Source organism: Zea mays, chromosome 9, assembly GCF_902167145.1.
Source record: "Zea mays cultivar B73 chromosome 9, Zm-B73-REFERENCE-NAM-5.0, whole genome shotgun sequence".
NCBI classification, from domain to species: Eukaryota; Viridiplantae; Streptophyta; class Magnoliopsida; order Poales; family Poaceae; genus Zea; species Zea mays.
In genome coordinates, this window is record NC_050104.1 from 162,725,027 (window position 1) to 162,748,315 (window position 23,289).

The 23,289-nt window shown below is 44.9% G+C and overlaps 2 protein-coding genes across 9 annotated transcripts in view; one reads left to right on the forward strand and one right to left on the reverse strand.

Moving 5' to 3' along the window:
• The window catches only part of LOC103639640 (centromere-associated protein E), a 34,529-nt gene extending 17,430 nt beyond the window's left edge, over nucleotides 1-17,099 (reverse strand). For 7 of the 8 annotated variants that reach the window (XM_035962786.1, XM_008662388.3, XM_035962789.1 and 4 more), the window contains exons 1-10: nucleotides 16,716-17,097; nucleotides 16,233-16,310; nucleotides 15,104-15,166; nucleotides 14,003-14,065; nucleotides 12,648-12,741; nucleotides 12,462-12,570; nucleotides 12,348-12,386; nucleotides 2,882-2,965; nucleotides 2,704-2,765; nucleotides 2,147-2,249 (exon numbers count right to left, since the gene is read on the reverse strand). In XM_035962786.1, the coding sequence (XP_035818679.1) occupies nucleotides 2,147-2,249; nucleotides 2,704-2,765; nucleotides 2,882-2,965; nucleotides 12,348-12,386; nucleotides 12,462-12,570; nucleotides 12,648-12,741; nucleotides 14,003-14,065; nucleotides 15,104-15,166; nucleotides 16,233-16,290 (675 nt within the window). In that variant the 5' untranslated portion in view covers nucleotides 16,291-16,310; nucleotides 16,716-17,097. Of the gene's footprint in view, nucleotides 1-2,146; nucleotides 2,250-2,703; nucleotides 2,766-2,881; nucleotides 2,966-12,347; nucleotides 12,387-12,461; nucleotides 12,571-12,647; nucleotides 12,742-14,002; nucleotides 14,066-15,103; nucleotides 15,167-16,232; nucleotides 16,311-16,715 lie in introns of all 8 variants that reach the window. The other variant, XM_035962787.1, reaches the window with a different exon arrangement.
• Nucleotides 5,497-7,990, forward strand: LOC103639639 (protein ALP1-like). Its single transcript, XM_008662385.3, has 3 exons — nucleotides 5,497-6,427; nucleotides 6,500-6,725; nucleotides 6,803-7,990. Exons 1-3 carry the CDS (start codon nucleotides 5,906-5,908, stop codon nucleotides 6,880-6,882), a joined length of 828 nt encoding a protein of 275 aa, XP_008660607.2. The 5' UTR covers nucleotides 5,497-5,905; the 3' UTR covers nucleotides 6,883-7,990.
• Nucleotides 17,100-23,289: the final 6,190 nt, after the last annotated feature.

The following is a 23,289-nucleotide window of genomic DNA, read 5'->3' on the forward strand; positions in this document are numbered from 1 at the left end:
TGGGTCAACACAGCAGGAGACACACCAGCCCCGAAGGCCTCAACATCCAAAGGCCCAGCAGCAGGCCCAAAAGGGGTACCCGGTGGGGAGTGAGGGATTACAGCAACTGGAGAGGCGTCTTGCATAGAGGGCCCATCCTCCAATGGCCCTGCAGCCGGCCCAACTGCGATTCCGGCAGGGCATAATGACTCCATGGGGCGGGGAGACCCAAACGACGTCGGGATTGAAGGCGCTTCCTTAATTACATGCTGGCAGTTTAAAGCACCCGCCGACTGCACGCCAGCCGCCGGTTCCACAGCATACGAAGAGGTGGCATCGGAGACCGGAGACGGCGCCACGTGCCCAGCGACAGATTGGCACGACACAAGGCGCGCATGCACAGGCCCCCGGGGGGTGACGTCGACCACATGCATGCAGGCCGCCCCCGGAGGCAAGGAAGACGGTGGAGCCCCGTTGCCGTCGCCTTCGCCGCTTGGAGAGGTCATGGTCACTATCACCATCAATAGGGTTGTCCGGCGGGGACAGCGGTGGTGGACGCGCCACCGGTGGCAAGTCCGCCAATGACACCGAGATGGCAATAGGATAGTACAAGGTGCGGGTCGTCACCTGAGCATCCCCAGCAACCACCTCCTGAGGTTCAACTACATGGAGGTCCATGGACGCCGGGATTAGCTCTGGCCGCACAGTCACACACACCAAGCAGTCAACTTGAACGAATGGTAGTCGCGGCGATCCACAGTATCACGATGAAGTTCTTGGACCAGGCAGTAGTCGCTAAGGAGCTGCTCTGCAGTCAAGATCTCCCAAGCATGGATTGGGATTCCTTTTAGCTCCACATTGACAAGAAAAGGGAGAGTGACACCGTCGGCGGCAAGGGCATGACGGCTCCATTACCGAATGTGTAACCGAATGGAGGGGGCGATGAATGGCAGCCCTTCATTGTAGACTTGCCCTGCAAGCTCCTCAGAAGGGAGAAAGACAATGAAATTGTTCGACGCAACACGTCGAATGTCGAGCGCATCCACCTCGAGATTGAATCTCAGAGTGAGCGCATCAGACTTCCGTGGCGCAGCCGACATCATCACGGCCAACGAATGAGACAATCAAGGCACGCCGGAGTTCCTCTTCTGAACGAGCGACGCTCGTCGACCGCCTAATGATCCGCATTGGCCTTGAAGAGCCCACGGGGATGGGGTCAGCCTCATCCGCCATCGGCAGGGGAGGAATGTCACTGTCAGGACCGCGGCGATCCGGAGGAGATCCCGAGCCACCACCTCGGCGTGACCCTCGCTTCCTCCGCCCATGGCGAGTGCGCTTCCGCCCACCCATGCCATCTCCTTCGCCCGCCACATCGCCCATGCACACAGCAGGAGCCGCAGAGGCTTGCATGGCCGGCGCCACCTGGGTGACAAGACGCCACACCAAGGTGTGCCGCAGCTGGGGCAAGGCCACCCGCTGGCGCGGGCACACGCGAGCACGGTGCCCGGGCGACCGGTAAAGGAAGCAACGCACCTGCCTACGGCAAACTGCGGCACAGTGGGAGGGGGAGAAACAGTTGAAACACCTGTCACGTAGGTCAGCGAGAAACGGCTTGGAAGGTGGACGTGGAGGCCAGAGATGTCTACGTCGAGAACGGCGACCTTCGACCGTCACCGAACCGTCAGCAGCCACAGCGACCTTCACAAGGTCCTCGACCAGAGCCTTGAAAGAGACCAACACCTCCTTGTAGGAGGCACGCCGGCCTGCGCTAGTAGAGGCAGCACCACCGGATGATACGGGGCTGCCGACGTCGCTCCACCGTTGGGCTTTGGAACGGCCTTCTCAAGATGGACAAGGGGAGGCCCCCGGCACCGGGGGAAGGGTAGGGCAGGTCGCCTAACATAGTAGCGTGGCCTGTAGTGGGGTGGTCGTCAACTCCGTGATGGGCGCCGGCATGGGGCTGTGGAGGGTTGGGGCGCCAAGGTAGGGTGTGAGGTGGGGAGCCGCGAGGGCGGAGGGAGACGAGAGGATAGCCATTTTTACTATAACTCGAGGACTTGGAGAGATGTCATATCCCCTAGCGCATCAGGAACTTGACCGTGTGCAAGCATCCTCTTATTACGCAAATTCCAACTTGTCATATTGGCAATCAACAAAAGTTACTTACTTTCAAGGACAATTCTGTATGTGCCTTCAGTTCTGTCAGTTCTCTCTGCAAGTCATCATTTAAGTGTTTCTGTTCATCAATCTCTGATTGATATTCTCTCATCCTGCCAATCATTAAGCATCATGATATTTTGTGCCCTTATCCAAAGAACCGTTAAGTGGCAAGTACAAGATAAAGAATGGAATTTAAAAACATCATGTATTCATGTTACAATTCAATCATCATTTTCTTAAAGTTAAACGCTCATAAAAGATAGAAAATAAAACATCATGTTTCGGTTTAAAAAACAAAACACCATGTTACATGTTCTTTCCAATAGAGTTTTAGGTGGTTTGTGTGTACCAACAAATAAGACAATAAAATCAAGATATATGTACCCATATATAGCTACTAAACCTCACGTGTACATTCATCCACCAGAGAACTCATTGAAATAAAATACCAAAAGATTGTCATCTTATAAGTTCACTAATATAGTATGTAAGGTCCTTTAGTCCATGCCACAGTTATAGAAACAAACACACATATATATAAGTAATAACAGTTATGCAACATACCTTTCCTCAAAATCAGCAAACTTTCTTGACACTGCTTCTTCCCGCTCTTTTGCTTTCTCACACTAGAAAAATAAACAGAATAATATGTGATTCCCAAATTCCAGCAGGAAAACAAAGTCATCCTCGCAGCATTTGTATTTAGGCACAGAATTAGCTTATTAAGTAAACTAAAAAGAACCTCCATTAATGAACTGTCCCGTTCAGCAAACGCTTGAGCGACACTGCTCTGGAAAAATCTTACTTGCTTTTCAAGATCCTTGTTCTGCATTGTTATTATAGGAAAGGTCATATCAATAACAAGTTAGAATATATGCATGCAAGGAATCTCAAGTGAATGCATAACCCTTTTAAATTGCTAGTTTGCTACTCGCCTACTCCACAAGAAACTATCAATTCCTACACAAGAAAACTATGATTTTGCTACCCTTCACAACAGTTCATGTCACACTTGGGCCGACTTGTAGACAAGACATGCCTCAAAAGGTTTCATTAACAAAATAATGATAACAAAACCACCAGATTGGTTAAGTGTATATCCTCTAGAGGAGGCCACATGATATATATTTATATGGGCAGAAACTGCCAACAAGTTGTCCAACTCAATTACAATAGCGATAATCGATCAGGATTCTATAACTAGTCCTGTTTGGTTACAACTCTATCTATAATTAGAATACATCTCTATCTGTATAGAACAAGGCATGCAAGCCTAAATAATTAATCCTTCTATATTCTAACAGCCCCCCTCAGTCATAAATTATACAAGATTATTTTAAACTGTTCCATCTTAGTGGTAGTGAGTGCCTTGGTGAACCCATCTGCAATCTGGTCATCTGTGGATATTAATCTCACATCCAGTAGCATTCTAACTATCCTTTCACGCACAAAGTGAAAAACAGTTTCAAGATGTTTTACTCGACCATAAAATATTGGATTTGACGTGAGATATATAGATCCAATGTTTTTTTTGGAAAACGCAGGAGAACTGCGCCTCAATATATTAAGAAGAAGAGATAAGTCCAGATCAAAGAGACCTGGACAGATTCTCAATGTTATCACACCAAATTCTCAATGTTGGGGAACTAGCAACTTTCAGTTCTTGTAGAAGAGATTGAACCCAAGAAGGGGCTGCCTCACCCTCAATTCTGTCTGCTGTGTGATCAGGAGGAGGAGACGCTAAACCATTTGTTAGTCTCCTGCGTTTTCTCACGGGAAGTTTGGTTTCAGATTATGAAATCTGTCAGGTTGCAGTACCTTGCTCCTAGCCATGAGAACTCTTCTTTGAGGCTTGGTGGGAAGGAGTTGTCGCAGTTCCTGTTGATCCAGCATATAAGGGGCTGCACAAGGGCCTGAATTCTTTGATCATACTTGGAGCTTGGGCCATCTGGAATCACCGCAACCGTTGTGTATTCAATGGTGTGCAGTGCAGCCTAGTTCTAGCATGGTCATCAATTGGGTCAAGGAGGAGTCTCACCTCTGGTGTAGGGCTGGAGCCGGTGGTTTATCTAGCATCCTTATGCTCCAGCGAACCAATCGGTGATCTTTGTTTTAGGGTCTCCATGGTCACGAGTCTAGCTGTTTATATTGTTGTATTTCTACCTATAATCTAGTGTGTGTGGGTTTGTGTGGAGTTGTATGAGGTTTCTATCTTTACCTCACATTTTCTTCTTAATATAATGATACGCAGCTCTCATGCGTTTTCGAAAAAAAAAACCACATCAATTCTGCAGTGGCATTTGCTAGAGCTTTATACTCAGCTTCAGTGCTCGACCTAGATACCATTGATTGTTTAGGAGCACTCCAAGATACAAGGTTGCTACCAAGAAACATTGCAAATCCTCTTGTACAGTGCCTATCATCTACATCACCAGCCCAATCTAAATCAGAAAATACACTTACAAGCAATGAAGAAGACTTCACAATCTACGACCCATGTTGTAATGTGTGTTTTAAATATCTCAGTATCCTCTTCGTTGTTGTCCAATGTTGGGTGGTTGGTGCATGCAAAAACTGACACACCTTGTTAACTGAATAGCTCAAATCAGGTCGAGTCAAGGTTGGCCCAGGCTCTTGGAGGACAGCAATGGATCAGTGACATCTTGACACCTCTTTCCTGGACGGGGATCCAACAATTTTTGCTGATTTGGGATGCTGTAAGCAATATTGCGTTAACACAGGAGGCGGATATTCACACCTGGCTGCATACTTCCTCTGGTCATTTTTCTTCTAGGTCTTGTTACAGAACTTTTTTTATGGGAACTATTATTTTTGAACCTTGGAAGAGGCTTTGGAAATCTTGGGCTCCCCCAAAGTGCAAGTATTTCTTGTGGCTGGCTATTCGGAATAAATGTTGGACTTCTGATAGATTGGAGAAGAGAGGTCTGGACCACCCAGGGCGTGTTTGGGAGGGTGGCCCAATAGCCCGGTTGCGCCCGTGGGCTGCAACTAGCCTTGTTTGCAAGGTTGGCCCGTTTCGCGGCCTGGCTGAAAACAGCCAAAAGGCTGCCTTCTGGGTGGCTCCCAGGAAACGCGGCTAGGGTTCGTTTCCTGGGAGCACGGCTGCGCGCGGCGCACTGGCGGAATGTGGCGGCGGGCGAGGTGGCTGGCGGGGGCTCGCGCGGGAATGGTGAGGTTTTCGCGCGCGCGGGAAGGAGCGCTCCGGTGAATCCTCTTGCGGATATATATGGCGACGGTGCACCCTCCTTTTCCCCTCCTCTCGCTGCTCGTTCCTCTTCCACCCCCTCCCTCCCTCGTGAGAGACCGGCGGCGAGTGGCTGTTCGTCGCGGCTGCGTCCAGCTCCGCCTGGTGCCGGGACTCCGAGGCGTTGGGCATCTGCTTCGTCGCTTCGTCTCTGGTCGATCTGCTTCCTATACTTCTAGATCTGCTTCGTCTCCGTTGCTACGACCTTGACCCCAAGGTGAAATCAACCCCCAATCGTTCTATTTTCTGGTTCATGCTTCATGAGTTAGGGTTTGGTACAGTGTGTTGTTCATGTTATACCTGCTGCGAGTTTGATTTTCATGTGGTTTGCTTTGGATTTATATTAAATTGGTCGATGATGTTGTCCTTTACGTTCACTTGGAGGTATCATATAGATGATGCAGCCGTGTTCTTTTTCCTTACTGATTCATTTTGCAAATATGCTGAGGCCAAGCAGGGTATGATTAGATTAATTCTTGTATCATTGTTATATGCATGTAGATGGATCCCTCTTTGAGCCGCGAGCTGTTGTGTAAGCAAGCAGCTGCCTTGACAGTAGTGATGGTTTCATTTGTTACAACTAGGCTTAAAAGAAAAAGGTTTGATCCTGAAGTAGAGCCTGACCCTCTAGTCTATGTACTTAGGGAACAAAGTGAACTTCACAGACAGAGGACCCTCAACATGATTTACAACTCCACTGATGTAGAGTGCATTTCCATGCTTAGGATGAAGAGAGCCCCTTTTTTTGCTTTATGCACGACCTTTAGAGAGAGGGGACTGGTAACTGATAGGGAGGGGGTGTCAGTAGAGGAGCAAGTTGCCATGTTCTTGCATGTTGTTGGTCACAACCAAAGGTTCAGAGTTGTGCACCAGGCCTTTAGGAGGTCCATTCAGACAGTACACAAGCACTTTCATCAGGTTTTGTATGTTGTTGGAGAGCTTAGGAAGGAACTTATCAAGGCACCTAGCCCTACCACTCACCCAAAGATCACTGGAAGCTATAGATGGAATCCATATTTAAAGGTATTTGCCTACCTTGGGTTCATTAGTTGTTCATATTCACATGTTCATTTATCTTACATATATGGTTTTTAGGACTGCATTGGTGCCATTGATGGCACCCATGTGCTGGCAAGGGTGCCTAGACACATGCAGCAAGCTTTCAGGGGTAGGAAAACTAACCCGACACAAAATGTGATGGTTGTTGTGGACTTTGACCTCAAGTTCACATACGTTCTAGCTGGCTGGGAGGGGTCTGCCCATGATGCACTTATCCTGGCTGATGCCATTGAGAGGGATGATGGGTTCACTGTCCCACAAGGTAATTGCACTACCAAGTTCACATTGTAGGTAAATTCTACAATGTCACACAAGCTCACAGTAGATTTCACATTGTAGGTAAATTCTACTTGGTAGATGCGGGGTATGCATGCCGCACTGGCTTTCTACCCCCTTCAGGGGGGTTAGGTACCATTTGAGTGAGTTTGGGAGCAGAAATCGACCTACCAATGCAAGAGAACTGTTCAACCTGAGACACTCATCACTTAGAGTAACTGTGGAGAGGGCTATAGGTGCATTGAAGAACAGGTTTCGTATCTTGGACAACAAGCCCTTTCACAAGTATAAGACACAAGTCAAGCTTGTGTTGGCATGCTCGATCTTGCATAACTGGATTTTAGGCTTTGGCATTGATGAAGTAGTGCCTGATGAGGAGGGTTTCACTGGCACACAACAAGATCCACTAGATGACAATGGTAGCCAGAGCCAAGAATCCAGTGCCATGGCTGCAAAGAGGGATGCCATTTGCAATGTTATGTGGGAAGGGAGGGGAAGCTCTAGGATATGATGGTTTGTTTACCCTGCTATGGAACTCATGTTTGTTTGATGATAATGTAATAATATGATGGACATGGCTGAGACCAATTTTTTTATTCCCATTTGTCTCTTCTTGTTGTGCTGATATTATTATACTAATTTGTACATGCAAACCAGTGGTAAGATGCCTTCAGTCCCAGCTGGTGATCAGGGTGGGTTTGTCCCAGCTACTGATGTGATGACTGAGATGATAAGGGTTGGTGCTAGTGCAGCAGCTAACGCTGATGATGCTACTGCATCTAGTGCCGGTGCTGCTCCAGCAGCAGCTGGTCTTGTTGCTGCTGTTCCCGGGGGTCCTAGGGCAATGAGGTGGAACAACAACACCTCTGGATTTATTCTTAGGAGGATGGCTCAAGGCAGGGGCTTTGTTCACATGACTGAGGCACATAGAAACATTTGGCTTAGGACCTTCCTAGCCAAGAACTACTACATGTAGGTGAATTACATGTTGGTGTGCACCACCACCACTCTCTCTTCCTGCCCACTCTCTCTTTTGACTACAACTAGAAATAGTTTGTTGTAGACATTTTGGTGTGCAGTCTGGTTTACTCCCACCAGTCCTTTTGTCTATTTTACCTAGGAGGGTGGCTAACAATAGGTAACATTTGGGTGGACACCATTTGAACCCTAAGCTATTGGGCTCAAACTTATTGTAAGGCACTATTTGTATTCTTACTATGATTGAAGTTTTTACTATGATTGAAGTTTTTACTGTAAGGCTCAAACATTTCATACTATGATTGAAGTTTTTACTTGGCCAATGATGCTATATACACTAATCTGAGGAGCATTTGCATTTGATGTGTTGTAGTGCAGCTGAGGCCCGTGTTTACTTGTGCTTTCCTTTATGCCTATGATGACATAATTGCCATGGAACCATGTTGTCATTATTGCCCGTGTTAATGTGGATGATCTTTAAATTGTGAGGTACTGGGCATATGCTGAAAATTATGTTGTTTCCACCATGTTGTGATTATTGCCATGGAACCATGGGGCACATCCATGCCCAATGCAACTGTTATCCACCATAGATGACTTGATGGCTGGGTTGGATGAATATCATGGTTTCATGGCTGCCCAGCTATGTTCTTATGCTCCAAGTTAAAAGATCACATGAAAATGGCAATTATATCTGACGAAAATCATTGCTATTGTCAATCTTGCCTGGCTTCTTTGATGGATATGTTGCAGATGGATGCCCAACTACCTGTTGCAGATGGATATGTTATTCTGAGGAAGATCACATGAAAATAGAGATGGCTTCTTTGATTGTAACTTGTAGCCAGCAATGACAATAATTGATGAAGTTAAGTTAAATTTGTCTAAGGCTAACTCAGTTGATGCTTGTATTGTTCAATTGACATATGTTGTTCTAATCCTCTATTTTCTGTCAGTAATGTCCATCTCTTTTTTATGTTAGCAATGTCCATCTCTATTTCCTGTCTATGGGCCAGACCGACCACAGCCAGCTGCCAAACATATTCCCAGTTGGGCAGTTGGCCTCTTAGCCCAGCTGTCTGTAAGGGTCACAAACACGTTCTCGCCTAGGCCGAGCTCATTTTGTACAGCAACACAAACAAAGGGATTTGCACCAACTGGGCCATGCCAACCTAGGGTTGGGCCAGTAGGGCAGGCCGAGCCAGCCTGGTGCATGGTCGCAAACACGCCCCCAGTGTCTTGCCTATTCTGCAATCAATCGCAGGAAACCATACAACATATTTTGTGTACCTGTGTCTTTGCAAGACAATTCTGGCATTCCATTCTGTTTGTGTTGGATGTAGGTAATCTCTCTCCATCAGGAGATGAGACCTCCTTTGCTGATTGGTGGCGAAAAACAAGTAAGAAGATCCATAAAACCAAGAGAAAGGGCATGAACAGCATCATCATTTTGGGGGCCTGCTGTTTATGGATCCACCGCAACAAAGTTGTCTTTAATGGGGAGACCCCTTCGCTAAGCTCTATCAGATGCGTCTTTCTCGATGAGATTGGGTGTTGGATTACGGCTGGAGCCAAGCATCTTCAGAGCTTTGGTTTAGAGCTCGCGCGTAACCTTCACAGGGTCTAGGGAGTGGTGTGAGTTTTTTGTTTTGATTAAGCCTGCGCTTAGGGCTTTGTACCTTGGTCCATTTTGGACCTTTTTTCTTCTCTAATTAAATGATGCGCAGTTCTCCTGCGCTTTCGGGGAAAAAATATTGTAAAACTCCAACAATGTTGATATTGATACTCTGTTTTTCCGAGGTGAGAGTGCAGTAACAGGTTTACAGTTCATCATACCAACTCTTTTGAGAATACCAGTAGCATATTAACTTGAGAGAGGTGGATGCTACTACTGACCGCACTGCTGAAATTTGAAATTTAATTTCAATTTCCAATCAGTAGATTTTGAAGAAGGACAAGCATTTCATTTACGTTTTCTTCATATTTCCCAGTTACCTTCTGCTCTTATCTAACGGTATTTACCACTGTTCTTAAGGTGTCGCCTACGCTTCCGGGCGGTGGTCTAACGCCTAGGCGCCTTGCCCGCCTACCTCGCCTAGGCGCCGCCTAGGCGTCCAGGCGGTGGTCCAACGCCTTGGACCGCCTTACCGCTTTAAAAACCATGGTATTTACTCTTAATGAGTAGTGACTTCATTAGGCACCATTGATATTCAAAACCTTCCCATTTATGCCCTATTTTAACAATGACCTCAAATAAATGATTTGATATTGACAATTACCCTATATATCAAAACATTTTGCAATATTTTTGCACTCTAGATGTTTGGAGCTTATTTTTTCTCTAGGAAACCGTCCATCATTTTTGCAAATACGTAACATGTCACGGGCCTATCTACGCCCCCTCGAGCCAGGCCAAGCGAGGCCCAGAAGAGGGCCCTAGCTGGTCGTACCTGGCCCACGGTGCCACTAGCCCCCTCCCACCCGGAAGAGACTGAAACATATGGAAATTAGAGATAGATTTAGTAAGGTTGAGAATAAAAAGGAAGAGTTTGTTAGGAAATAAGGATTGGCTTGCTTAGGAAAGGAGGGTCTAAATCTATAAGCACTCATCTCTAATTTGCTTGGCAGTAAGTCCGATAGGGACTACAAATACAGGGGTCATGTAACCATTTGGATCTTAAGCAAGAGTAGAGCAATTGCTCTCACTCTATCTCTCTCCCCACCCCACCCCTCTCTCCATCTATGTGTGCCTCCCTCCCTGCGCTGCACCCTCCTCTAGCTTCTGCCACCTCTTGCTCATACGCCAACACCCCCACCCCCCTAGCGAGGCTCATCACACAACAAAATAATGTGTCAAACCCAGCAGAAACCATTGGAACCAAAAGAGGGAAATAAAAGAACCAAACAGCTCCAAATTTGATTTCCTATGCAGCAACTTTTGAAAGTGTTGTGTATTCCTTTAGCAGAGGATGTCATCAGTTGTGCTTAGCCAAGCCAAGCTCGAGCCTTTTTTAGCTTCATTTGAGCCAAGCTTGAGCTTGACTCCAACCTCGAAGGAAATTCTAGGCTCGCTTGAACTTGGCTCATTGACAACCCTAAACAGGGCAACTCCATGTTCTTTTGGAGCAGATTGATACATGGATCGCTACTTTCCTCTATATTCATCGAGCAGCCAGAACATCACTAAAAAAGTGATGTGGAACCACCCCCAGCAAACTAACCAGCCCGTCTCCACACCCCAGTCCTCCCTCGTCAACCTCAGCAACCCCAGCAAGGTCGGTATCAAGTCCCCGCCAAGGTCAGCACTGCAATACTACCACACAGAGAGATGCCCTTTGGCCTTTGCCATGGGCAGTGGCTGTTTGGAGGACACTGCCACCTTGCTCCCAGCCTCCTGACTGGTGCTCCACTCCAACACACACCATCAACTTGAACTCTGCTGCCCTGAGTAACAATGCCCCAGCCCCCACCCACCTCCATGACCCGAGCTCCGATCTTCAATGCATCGTCGCCCCAAACACCACCACTGCCAATGTTGTTGTCCTGGATTCCAAGCCTGCCCGGCGTTGTGGTCGAGCATGCTGAGAGGGAGTGTAAAGGGCCATGAACCTCACCAGCACCAACCCCGATAAGGTCACGTGCTTCGAGACTGAGCTGCTCGAGCCTTAACGAGAGAGTTGGAGGATTGAAACTGCTGCTGCTTGGTAGAGCTCCAATCCACTCCTAAATAGTCTGAAGGGACAATCTTCCCCTTTGGTTCCCTAATCCTTATTTCTTAATAGCTCACATTGGTTGCACTTCACTCCCTTCAAAAGCTGCACAGAGTTACATAAAACCATCTGCATTGGCCGCTCCAAGGCAGTCTTCACCACCAATCACTACCCCTCTTTATGATTCAAACACATTCCTGTTTCGCCTACCTGTAATCATGGTAGTAAGGTTGTTCTCGGCGTCACATGGTAGTAAGGCTGTTCTCGACGTCACTGGAAATCTGAGATGTATGTGTGACAGAGATCCGAACATCTCTAACTCAATATAAACTATTAGTTGGTTCATTCCCTAAAATCAAACACTTCTAACTTTTAATCCATCGCCCTGGCTGCACCTTTAAGGCCTTGCAACCCCAGGCAGGTTCAAGCATAAGCATATTCTATCCAGTACAGTTGCATGTTTTACATTGAATACATCTAATACAGAAGTATCACTTGTTCTTCTGCTTCTTGCCTCATCGACGATGAAGAAATTGTGTCTGTGCCCAGCACGCAATGTCCAGTAAGGAGTACTGCCCAAGATCAAGATGGAAAATGGCACTCTGTTGGGGTGACCAACTCACTAAACCAAATTTCATTTAATAACATGTCCATGCACTATTACTCTTTGTGTATATGTAAAGATAGAGAAGAACAAAATCAGCACGCAATGTCCAGTGAAGAGTACTGCCCAAGATCAAGATGGAAAATGGCACTCTGTTGGGGTGACCAACTCACTAAACCAAATTTCATTTAATAACATGTCCATGCACTATTACTCTTTGTGTATATGTAAAGATAGAGAAGAACAAAATCATTACTGCTAAAAGCTACAGTTTATTAAATAAAATAGCCACATATTTTAAGTCAAAGTGAGAAACCTTTGATAGTGCAGCACCATGTAACTCAGCAAGCTGGCTCTGAAATAAAAAAAATGAAAGAATGAAAAAAAATTAAAGCTGCTAAATAACAATAGGGAGAAAAAAGTAGCACACCTTAATTCGATAAGCTTCAGCAAGCTCCTCTTGCAAATTTTGATTCTCTCTTAAGCAACCACCTAACTTTTTCTGGAGGTTCTCAATATCCTGTTCCAAAGCTGCTGTCCTGAATAGTTACAACAAAAATATTGCTTTGTTTGCACAGTGAACACAAATGAAAGATTAAATTAGATATGGACGTACCTCTGAGTAAGCATTCGAGTTGCAACAGAAACATAACCAGGCCCAGCTTGTTGCATACATAATTGCTCAATATCTTTTCTGAGCTCATCACGCTCTACAAACAAAGTATCTATCAGCACACCCGGTACCACAAGAACATATACAATGATAAAATCATTAAACAAAAAAGCTCTTAAACAACTACTGCTTCCAGAAATAAATGCAAGTCCATCCAGAAAAAAATGAGAGAACACACTATCCAAAAAAGGTCAGCAGTTTTCTCAAAACGTCATATTATTATACGTATTGGAATTTGGAAATAAATATAATGTAATGAACCAAGAACTTGGGCAGCTCTTTCAGGACTGTTAGGAACCAAGTCCTCAAGCCTCACTGATCGTAGGTTATAGCGGTGGGAGATTCGGGGTTGAGGCTTGAAGCGCGAAGAACGCCGAGCCAGCGCCGTAGTTGACGGCGCAGCTCACAACAGGGGCGGCCGGCTAGGGCTTGAGGCGGCGGCTAGGGCTAGAGCTGGAGAAATCCCGACTCCCTAAAGGAAGCCGGAAACAATCTTGTTTCTGCTTAATCAATCCCAAGGTGTCTTACAAGTATTTATAAGAAAAACTAGCTATCTAGATAAATCTTCTTATTATAAGACGTGATTTGATCCGCATATGTTTGGTAAAAGAACAATCTTCTCCTTTAATCATAAATGGAAAGTGTTCAATTAGAACATGAAAACGTGACTCAATTGGTCTTAGTTAGTCTTCGGGGCGGAGTGGAAGAAGGGCGGAGACTCTCGAACGAGGAAAAGGATCACTATGGGCCTTGGGCCCTACCCTGATGTGCGCATCAGCCACTAATGGCCCTGTTGCGCCTAGTATAGATCTGGCCGTACATAACAAGGACACTTCAGAATTGCATCATGCTGGCATATATAACCATGTAACCTCTTCAATTTCTCAGTAATGAAATAAGTTAAGTGATTAATCCCAGTGTGCACTCCTAAGACCTCATCTAGGAGTACTTGATATGTCAGATGGCATAATTTCTCGTTTTATAGAAGCATAGGAATTCCAATTGACTATCCGCATTTTTTCATATTTAATAGGTTGCATAGTTATACTAGTTTTCCTATATACTAAATGATGCAGCTGGATCGAATTGCTTCAACAGAAAAACAACAGTACTGAAACTAATCTACAGGATGAAGAGTTGAACTACAGAGAACTTTTTTTGAATTTGATCTAAGAGGACTGCATTAATGAACATAGCAAAAAAGCAGTATCATATATGATAGCGTTGATTAGTGAAATAAGTATAGATGACAATCTTGTGTTGTGTAGCACAGTACACAGATGTGATGCGAGTCTTACCTCGCTGCAGATTTTCAACTTGACGAGTTAACACTTCAACAAGATCTACTTTTTCATCCATTTCTACAGAGAACAGAGAAAAGGGGGGGACAATTTTTCTTGAATGACCAAAAGCATTTTGATATCATAATTATTGAAAAAATAGCAATTTGCGAGAAATAGAAGCATGTTAAGGTCATTGCACAATTATTTGATTCAACAAGATAACCAGTCTTCCTTAAAAAACCAAACTAGCCCCACAAAGCACAAACAACTAGACTAGCAAGGACACTTAGATTTATAGCATGTCCTGTGAACCGGTAGAAAATATTTGGTTCCTGTGAAGAAAATGGCTTCTGAGGGCATGATACCATGACAAAAAATGGTCCTAGAAACATATGACTAGGAAAGTGGAGCTTCAGACCATATATTATTCTAACAGAGAAAAGACCAGAGAATGCAGATGAAAAATAAAACAAAAATGACTAGGTAAGCCCCAAGAACAGCTTCAAAGAGCGATCATAATGACCAAGGCTCAGAAGTAAGAACCTTAGGTTTTAAAAAAAGGAGTCATAGAACATGTTCTATCCTACTCCATTCCAAATTATAGTTCAACTTAGCTTGTCTTGTCAAACTTCTCTAACTTTGACCAAGCTTTTTGAAAAATATATTAGCATCTACAAGTTCAAATAAATGCTCCATCAAAACAGATTTCATAGAAAAAATAATGAAACTAATTTGATGTTCTAACTTCTAACTGTCGGTGAGTTTTCTATAAACTTGGTCAAAGCTGAAGAAGTTTGACTTAGGACAAAGCCAAAGTGAACTATAATTTCATTCAAAAAAAGTGAACCATATTTGGAACGCAGGAAGTACTAAATTGAGCCATCATAAGATATATTCAAGAAAAAAAAAACCATTGCAAGGTATATCAGTTCAAATCATCATATAGACAAAAGTCTGTTAGATATACATTATACAAGCAAACCAGCGCTTTAAACAACTTCATATTTCCTGCAGTCAAGAAATTACCTTTTGCCGCTTGAACAAGACATAATCTACTTGAACTATTTCAGAGAAGGTTGATTAAAATCAGTAATCTGAAGTGGAATTTGGGATTACCATATTGTAGCCCTTCAATCCGTCTTAACAATAGTTCCAAAGAATTCTGTTTTTCATCCTTTTCTGTTTAGAATCATACAAATAATTTAATTGCATGGATCTCACTGTATCAAGTATAACACAATCAAATAGATGTACTCAAAACAGAAACAAAATCACAATGCATTGCAAAAAAACTTCAATGTAATATTTTTTCTAGAAAATTGATCAGATATGTCATGTTAAGTGATGCAAGAAGCAACTAACAGTTGAACAGTAGGGAACATTGGAAACTAAAGAAAATTTGGTAGTTCAATTCGCTCAACAATTTTTCTCAAATTCTCTGACAAAAGACAACAGCTGAAGCAGAATTTAAGGCATGGAACTAACAAAGGATCTCATGGTGATGTGGCATGGGAATATACTTGTTGTAATCCTTCTATAATGACTATTTAAACTGTGGGAGGGAGGAACTGAGTTTAAACCACAAATGTTGACACTCATTCAGGAATCAAATTTATAAACAGCTAATTGCAAGAGTCATGCCGAATAAGTATCCTGACATGGATTTTGGTAAGGTTCAATGTTTTCATCATTTATTTTGTAATCCAACTCCAACTTGTGCTTTCAGTTTTCACATACAAACAGAGGTCCCCAACCATAATAGCAACAAGCACAAAATAAATGTCCTTAACCTACATGCAGCAAGGTGGCACACAAAGTCCTCGATAATTTTGATATTTAACATGATAACCTTTCATGTGCCCATTTGGCATTTGCACTACTGCTTCAGTAGTCAGTACAGCCAACTTTCTACGCTATGGAAATGCAATTTCTTTTCACTGATGGGATCAATTTAGTTGGCTGCTAGCCAGCTACCCACAATGACCTCCAGTATATATAACATATAATGACCTGCAGTCAACAGTGCGCTCTACTTGGAAATAATTTTGCATTAAACACATGATACAGAGCGGTCCAGTCTTAGACGAACACCCACCACGAGGTAAGAACACAGAACTGATAACACCATAGCACAATGGGAATCTAGAACAGACAAATAATAACACCAAAGGCTTAAGGTTACCGATTACACTATAGCACAAAGGAAGCTAGAACAGACATAATAACACCGAAGGCTGGAGATTACCGCGCTGGAGCTCCTCGATGCGACGAAGCAGTTCAGAGGAATCTGCAGCTTGGTCCATTTCACAGCCCACCCGATACACTGCTTGCAGGGGGAAGACCCAGTAAAGGACACGGGTGTATGTTAACAAAAAGGACGGGTGTGCACATACATACAAAATATTTTTTTGCAAAAAAAAATACAAGTTTGTAGGCATAATAAGGGGTGTTTGGTTTCTAGGAACTAATTTTTAGTACCTCTATTTTATTTCATTTTAGTCCCTAAATTATCAAATACTACTTATGTTCTCGAATATTTGTCATCTCACATCTGCTTGTTCATTTTTTACTAAAACGCGACAAATAAAAAGAAGTGGACTGAGTACGCAAATTAAAACTCTATTTATGGACTAAAATAGAGGGAATAAAAATTAGTCCCTAGAAATCAAACACAGCTAAATGTATACTACACATGTAATTGGATCAGATCGGAAGACAAATAGCTTACGCTAGGGTTTGTGTGTCGCACAGCAGGAACGGAAAAAGATGGGGTGGTGGGTGCGCGTCGTCGGTAAGGATCCGGAAATGGCGACCAGGAGGCGTGGCCTATCGCGGCGGCGGCGGCGGCGAGTCGTCGCCACCAGAGACAGAGCGCCCAAGACAGAGAGTATGCTACTCGCCGCCACCAGAGACAGAGAGCGCCCAAGACAGAGAGTATGCGGGGGCAACGAGAGAGAGAGAGAGAGAGAGAGAAAGTAGACGCTTGCAATGAAGAAATTTCGGTAACCCGTTCGCAATGGCAAAGTACTACTACTAGAGAAGTAGAGATGGACAGATGGTAATGGCACTCCAAACTCGTCATGGTATGGTACGACTTAACTATAGGTATGTTAATGACAAAATTATCTACCCATCAGGTAGATAAATACGGGTATGGATATTGTTGGTTCTTGTTCTCAGATGCTATACACCAAAAACAAAACAACACAATTATTATTGATTAAGGATTTCGTCTTTTGAAGCATTATTTCCTTTACGATATAATGATCTCTTGACGAAGGTCATTAAGGACATGTCTTCATCACTTTGGTGGGAAAAGATGTGAATAAAGACATACGAAACACAAAAAGAATATAAACAATCATTCCAAATCATTAGATTATTCATATCCTTATTTTATAAACATGAATAAACATTAATAGTAATTGTATTACATTTGTACATTCGGTTTGACAGAAAGTAAAAGAGCGAGAGTGATGCAGGAGTGAATACAAGTCAGCGTGAACAGTACGGTATTATTGTTCATCTATTTATATGCCCATGATGCAGCTTGAACAAAATTACATTAATGTCTCTGATATTTACTTATCGGGAACCATAATTAGGGATACCCCCAGTGCTCCTAATCTCAGCTGGTAACCCCCATCAGCACAAAGCTGCAAAGGCCTGATGGGTGCGATTAAGTCAAGGCTCGGTCCACTCAAGGGACACGATCTCGCCTCGCCCGAGTCCAGCCTCGGGCAAGGGCAGCCGACCCCGGAGGATTTACGTCTCGCCCGAGGGCCCCCTCAAGCAACGGACACACCTTCGGCTCGCCCGAGGCCCAGCCTTCGCCAAGAAGCAACCTTGGCCAAATCGCCACGCCGACCGACCATATCGCAGGAGCATTTAATGCAAGGATGACCTGACACCTCATCCTGACGCGCGCCCTTCAGTCGACAGAGCCGAAGTGATCGCAGTCACTTCGCCGCTCCACTGACCGGCCTGACAAGAGGACAGCGCCGTCTGCGCCGCTCCGACTGTTGTGCCACTCGACAGAGTGAGGCTGACAGCAGCCAAGTCCGGCTTCGGGCGCCATAGGAAGCTCCGTGAAAGGGAATTAGGCTTACACCTAGTCCTAAATAATTTTGGTGATTGAATTGCCCAACATAAATCTTTGGACTAACTAAGTTTGCTCAAGTGTATAGATTATACAGGTGTAAAAGGTTCACCCTCAGCAAATAAAAAGACCAAGTTTTGGATTCAATAAAGGAGCAAAGGGGCAACCGAAGGCACCCCTGGTCTGGCGCACCGGACTGTCCGGTGTGCCACCGGACAGTGAACAGTACCTGTCCGGTGCACCAGGGGACTCAGACTCAAACTCGCCACCTTCGGGAATTTCCAGGGCGACTCGGCTATAATTCACCGGACTGTCCGGTGTACACCGGACAGTGTCCGGTGCGCCAAGGGAGGTCGGCCTCAGGAACTCGCCAGCTTCGGGAAACGCCAACGGCTAGCCCGCTAAAATTCACCGGACTGTCCGGTGTGCACCGGACTGTCCGGTGCGCCTCCGAAGCAACGGTCATCTCCGCGCCAACGGCTCTCTGCCGCGCATTTAATGCGCCCTCTGCGCGCGCAGAAGTCAGAATCGCCCATGCTGGCACACCGGACATCAAACAGTACCTGTCCGGTGTGCACCGGACACCCAGGCGGGCCCACAAGTCAGAAGCTTCAACGGTCAGAATCCAACGGCAGTGATGACGTGGCAGGGGGCACCGGACTGTCCGGTGTGCACCGGACTGTCCGGTGCGCCATCGAGCAGACAGCCTCCCAACGGCCACATTTGGTGGTTGGAGCTATAAATACCCCAACCACCCCACCATTCATTGCATCCAAGTTTTCCACTTCTCAACTACTACAAGAGCTCTAGCATTCAATTCTAGACACACTAAAGAGATCAAATCCTCTCCAATTCCACACAAAGCCCTAGTGACTAGTGAGAGTGATTTGCCGTGTTCATTTGAGCTCTTGCGCTTGGATTGCTTCTTTTCTTTCTCACTTGTTCTTGAGATCACAACTCCATTGTAATCAAGGCAAGAGGCACCAATTGTGTGGTGGCCCTTACGGGGAAGTTTTGTTCCCGGCTTTGATTTGAGAAGAGAAGCTCACTCGGTCCGTGGGACCGTTTGAGAGAGGGAAGGGTTGAAAGAGACCCGGCCTTTGTGGCCTCCTCAACGGGGAGTAGGTTTGCAAGAACCGAACCTCGGTAAAACAAATCTCCGTGTCTCACTTGCTCATTCGCTTGAGATTTGCTTTGCGCCCTCTCTCGCGGACTCGTTTCTTTATTACTAACGCTAACCCCGGCTTATAGTTGTGTTTATATTTGTAAATTTCAGTTTCGCCCTATTCACCCCCCCCCCTCTAGGCGACTATCAATTGGTATCAGAGCCCGGTGCTTCATTAGAGCCTAACCGCTCGAAGTGATGTCGGGAGATCACGCCAAGAAGGAGATGGAGACCGGCGAAAAGCCCACTACAAGCCACGGGAGCACTTCATCGGAAGAGTCCCGCACCAAGAGGAAGGAGAAGAAGAAGGACTCCTCCAAACGGAAGGAGAAAAAGTCTTCCTCTTCTCACCACAAAGAGAAGAAGGAAAAATCTTCTTCTCACAAGCCGCATCGGAGAGGAGACAAGCACAAAAGGATGAGGAAGGTGGTCTACTACGAGACCGACACTTCATCAACATCGACCTCCGACTCCGATGCGCCCTCCGTCACTTCTAAGCGCCAAGAGCGCAAGAAGTATAGTAAGATCCCCCTACGCTACCCTCGCATTGCCAAACATACACCTTTACTTTCCGTCCCATTAGGCAAACCACCAACTTTTGATGGTGAAGATTACGCTAGGTGGAGCGATTTAATGCGATTTCATCTAACCTCGCTCCACAAAAGCATATGGGATGTTGTTGAGTTTGGCGCGCAGGTACCATCCGTAGGGGATGAGGACTATGATGAGGATGAGGTGGCCCAAATCGAGCACTTCAACTCTCAAGCAACAACAATACTCCTCGCCTCTCTAAGTAGAGAGGAGTATAACAAAGTACAAGGGTTGAAGAGCGCCAAGGAGATTTGGGATTTACTCAAGACCGCGCATGAAGGTGATGAGCTCACCAAGATCACCAAGCGGGAAACGATTGAGGGGGAGCTCGGTCGCTTCCGGCTTCGCAAAGGGGAGGAGCCACAACACATGTACAATCGGCTCAAGACCTTGGTGAACCAAGCACGCAACCTCGGGAGCGTAAAGTGGGATGACCACGAGGTGGTTAAGGTTATTCTAAGATCACTTATTTTCCTTAACCCTACTCAAGTTCAATTAATCCGTGGCAATCCTAGATATACCAAAATGACCCCCGAGGAAGTTATCGGGAATTTTGTAAGTTTTGAGTGCATGATCGAAGGCTCGAGGAAGATCAACGAGCTTGACGATGCCACCACATCCGAAGCCCAACCCGTTGCATTCAAGGCAACGGAGGAGAAGAAGGAGGAGTCTACACCAAGTAGACAACCAATCGACGCCTCCAAGCTTGACAATGAGGAAATGGCGCTCGTCATCAAGAGCTTCCGCCAAATCCTCAAACAAAGGAGGGGGAAAGACTACAAATCCCGCTCCAAGAAGGTTTGCTACAAGTGTGGTAAGCCCGGTCATTTTATTGCTAAATGTCCTATATCTAGTGACAGTGACCGAGGTGACGACAAGAAGGGGAGAAGAAAGGAGAAGAAGAGGTACTACAAGAAGAAGGGCGGTGATGCCCATGTTTGTCGGGAGTGGGACTCCGACGAGAGCTCAAGCGACTCCTCCGACGACGAGGACGCCGCCAACATCGCCGTCACCAAGGGACTCCTCTTCCCCAACGTCGGCCACAAGTGCCTCATGGCAAAGGACGACAAACGAAAGAAGGTTAAATCCAACTCCTCCACTAAATATGAATCTTCTAGTGATGATAATGTTAGTGATGAGGAGGATAGCTTGCGTTCCCTTTTTGCCAACCTTAACATAGCTCAAAAGGAAAAATTAAATGAATTAGTTAGTGCTATTCATGAAAAGGATGACCTTTTGGATTCCCAAGAGGATTGTCTAATTAAAGAAAACAAGAAACATGTTAAGGTTAAAAAGGCTTATGCTCTAGAAGTTGAGAAATGTGAAAAATTATCTAGTGAGCTAAGCACTTGCCGTGAGATGATTGACAACCTTAGAAATGAAAATGCTAGTTTAAATGCTAAGGTTGATTCTCATGTTTGTAATGTGTCAATTCCCAATCCTAGAGATAATAATGATGAGTTGCTTGCTAGGATTGAAGAATTAAACATTTCTCTTGCTAGCCTTAGATTAGAGAATGAAAATTTGATTGCTAAGGCTAAGGATTTTGATGTTTGCAAAGTTACAATTTCCGATCTTAGAGATAAGAATGATATTCTTCATGCTAAGATTGTTGAACTTAATTCTTGCAAACCCTCTACATCTATTGTTGAGCATGTATCTATTTGTACTAGATGTAGAGATGTTGATGTTAATGCTATTCTTGATCATATGGCTTTAATTAAACAACAAAATGATCATATAGCAAAATTAGATGCTAAAATTGCCGAGCACAACCTAGAGAATGAGAAATTTAAATTTGCTCGTAGCATGCTTTATAATGGGAGACACCCTGGCATTAAGGATGGCATTGGCTACCAAAGGGGAGACAATGTCAAACTTAGTGCCCCTCCTAAAAGATTGTCAAATCTTGTTAAAGGCAAGGCTCCCATGCCTCAGGATAACGAGGGTTACATTTTATACCCTGTCGGTTATCCGGAGGACAAAATTAAGAAAATTCACTCTAGGAAGTCTCACTCTGGCCCTAATCATGCTTTTATGTATAAGGGTAAGACATCTAGTTCTAGGCAACCAACCCGTGCTAAGTTGCCTAGAAAGAAAACTCCTAATGCATCAAATGATCATGCTATTTCATTTAAAACTTTTGATGCATCCTATGTTTTGACTAACAAATCCGGCAAGGTCGTTGCCAAGTTTGTTGGGGGCAAACACAAGGGGTCAAAGACTTGCGTTTGGGTACCCAAAGTTCTTGTGTCTAATGCCAAAGGACCCAAAACCATTTGGGTACCTAAAGTCAAGAACTAAAATTGTTTTGTAGGTTTATGCATCCGGGGGCTCAAGTTGGATACTCGACAGCGGGTGCACAAATCACATGACTGGGGAGAAAAGGATGTTCTCCTCCTACGAGAAAAACCAAGATTCCCAACGAGCTATCACATTCGGGGATGGAAATCAAGGTTTGGTCAAAGGACTTGGTAAAATTGCTATATCTCCTGACCATTCCATTTCCAATGTTTTTCTTGTTGATTCTTTAGATTACAACTTGCTTTCTGTTTCTCAATTATGTCAAATGGGCTACAACTGTCTTTTTACTGATATTGGTGTCACTGTCTTTAGAAGAAGTGATGATTCAATAGCATTTAAGGGAGTGTTAGAGGGTCAGCTATACTTGGTAGATTTTGATAGAGCTGAACTCGACACTTGCTTGATTGCTAAGACTAACATGGGTTGGCTCTGGCACCGCCGACTAGCCCATGTTGGGATGAAGAATCTTCATAAGCTTCTAAAGGGAGAGCACATTTTAGGATTAACGAATGTTCATTTTGAGAAAGACAGGATCTGTAGCGCATGCCAGGCAGGGAAGCAAGTTGGAGTCCATCATCCACACAAGAACATCATGACGACCGACAGGCCGCTTGAGCTACTCCACATGGATCTATTCGGCCCGATTGCTTACATAAGCATCGGCGGGAGTAAGTACTGTCTAGTTATTGTGGATGATTATTCTCGCTTCACTTGGGTATTCTTTTTACAGGAAAAATCTCAAACCCAAGAGACTTTAAAGGGATTCTTGAGACGGGCTCAAAATGAGTTCGGCTTAAGGATCAAGAAAATAAGAAGCGACAATGGGACGGAGTTCAAGAACTCTCAAATTGAAGGCTTCCTTGAGGAGGAGGGCATCAAGCATGAGTTCTCTTCTCCCTACACACCTCAACAAAATGGTGTAGTGGAGAGGAAGAATCGAACTCTTTTGGACATGACAAGAACCATGCTTGATGAGTACAAGACACCGGACCGGTTTTGGGCCGAAGCGGTCAACACCGCCTGCTACGCCATCAATCGGTTATATCTTCACCGAATCCTCAAGAAGACATCCTATGAACTCCTAACCGGTAAAAAGCCCAACATTTCATACTTTAGAGTTTTTGGTAGCAAATGCTTTATTCT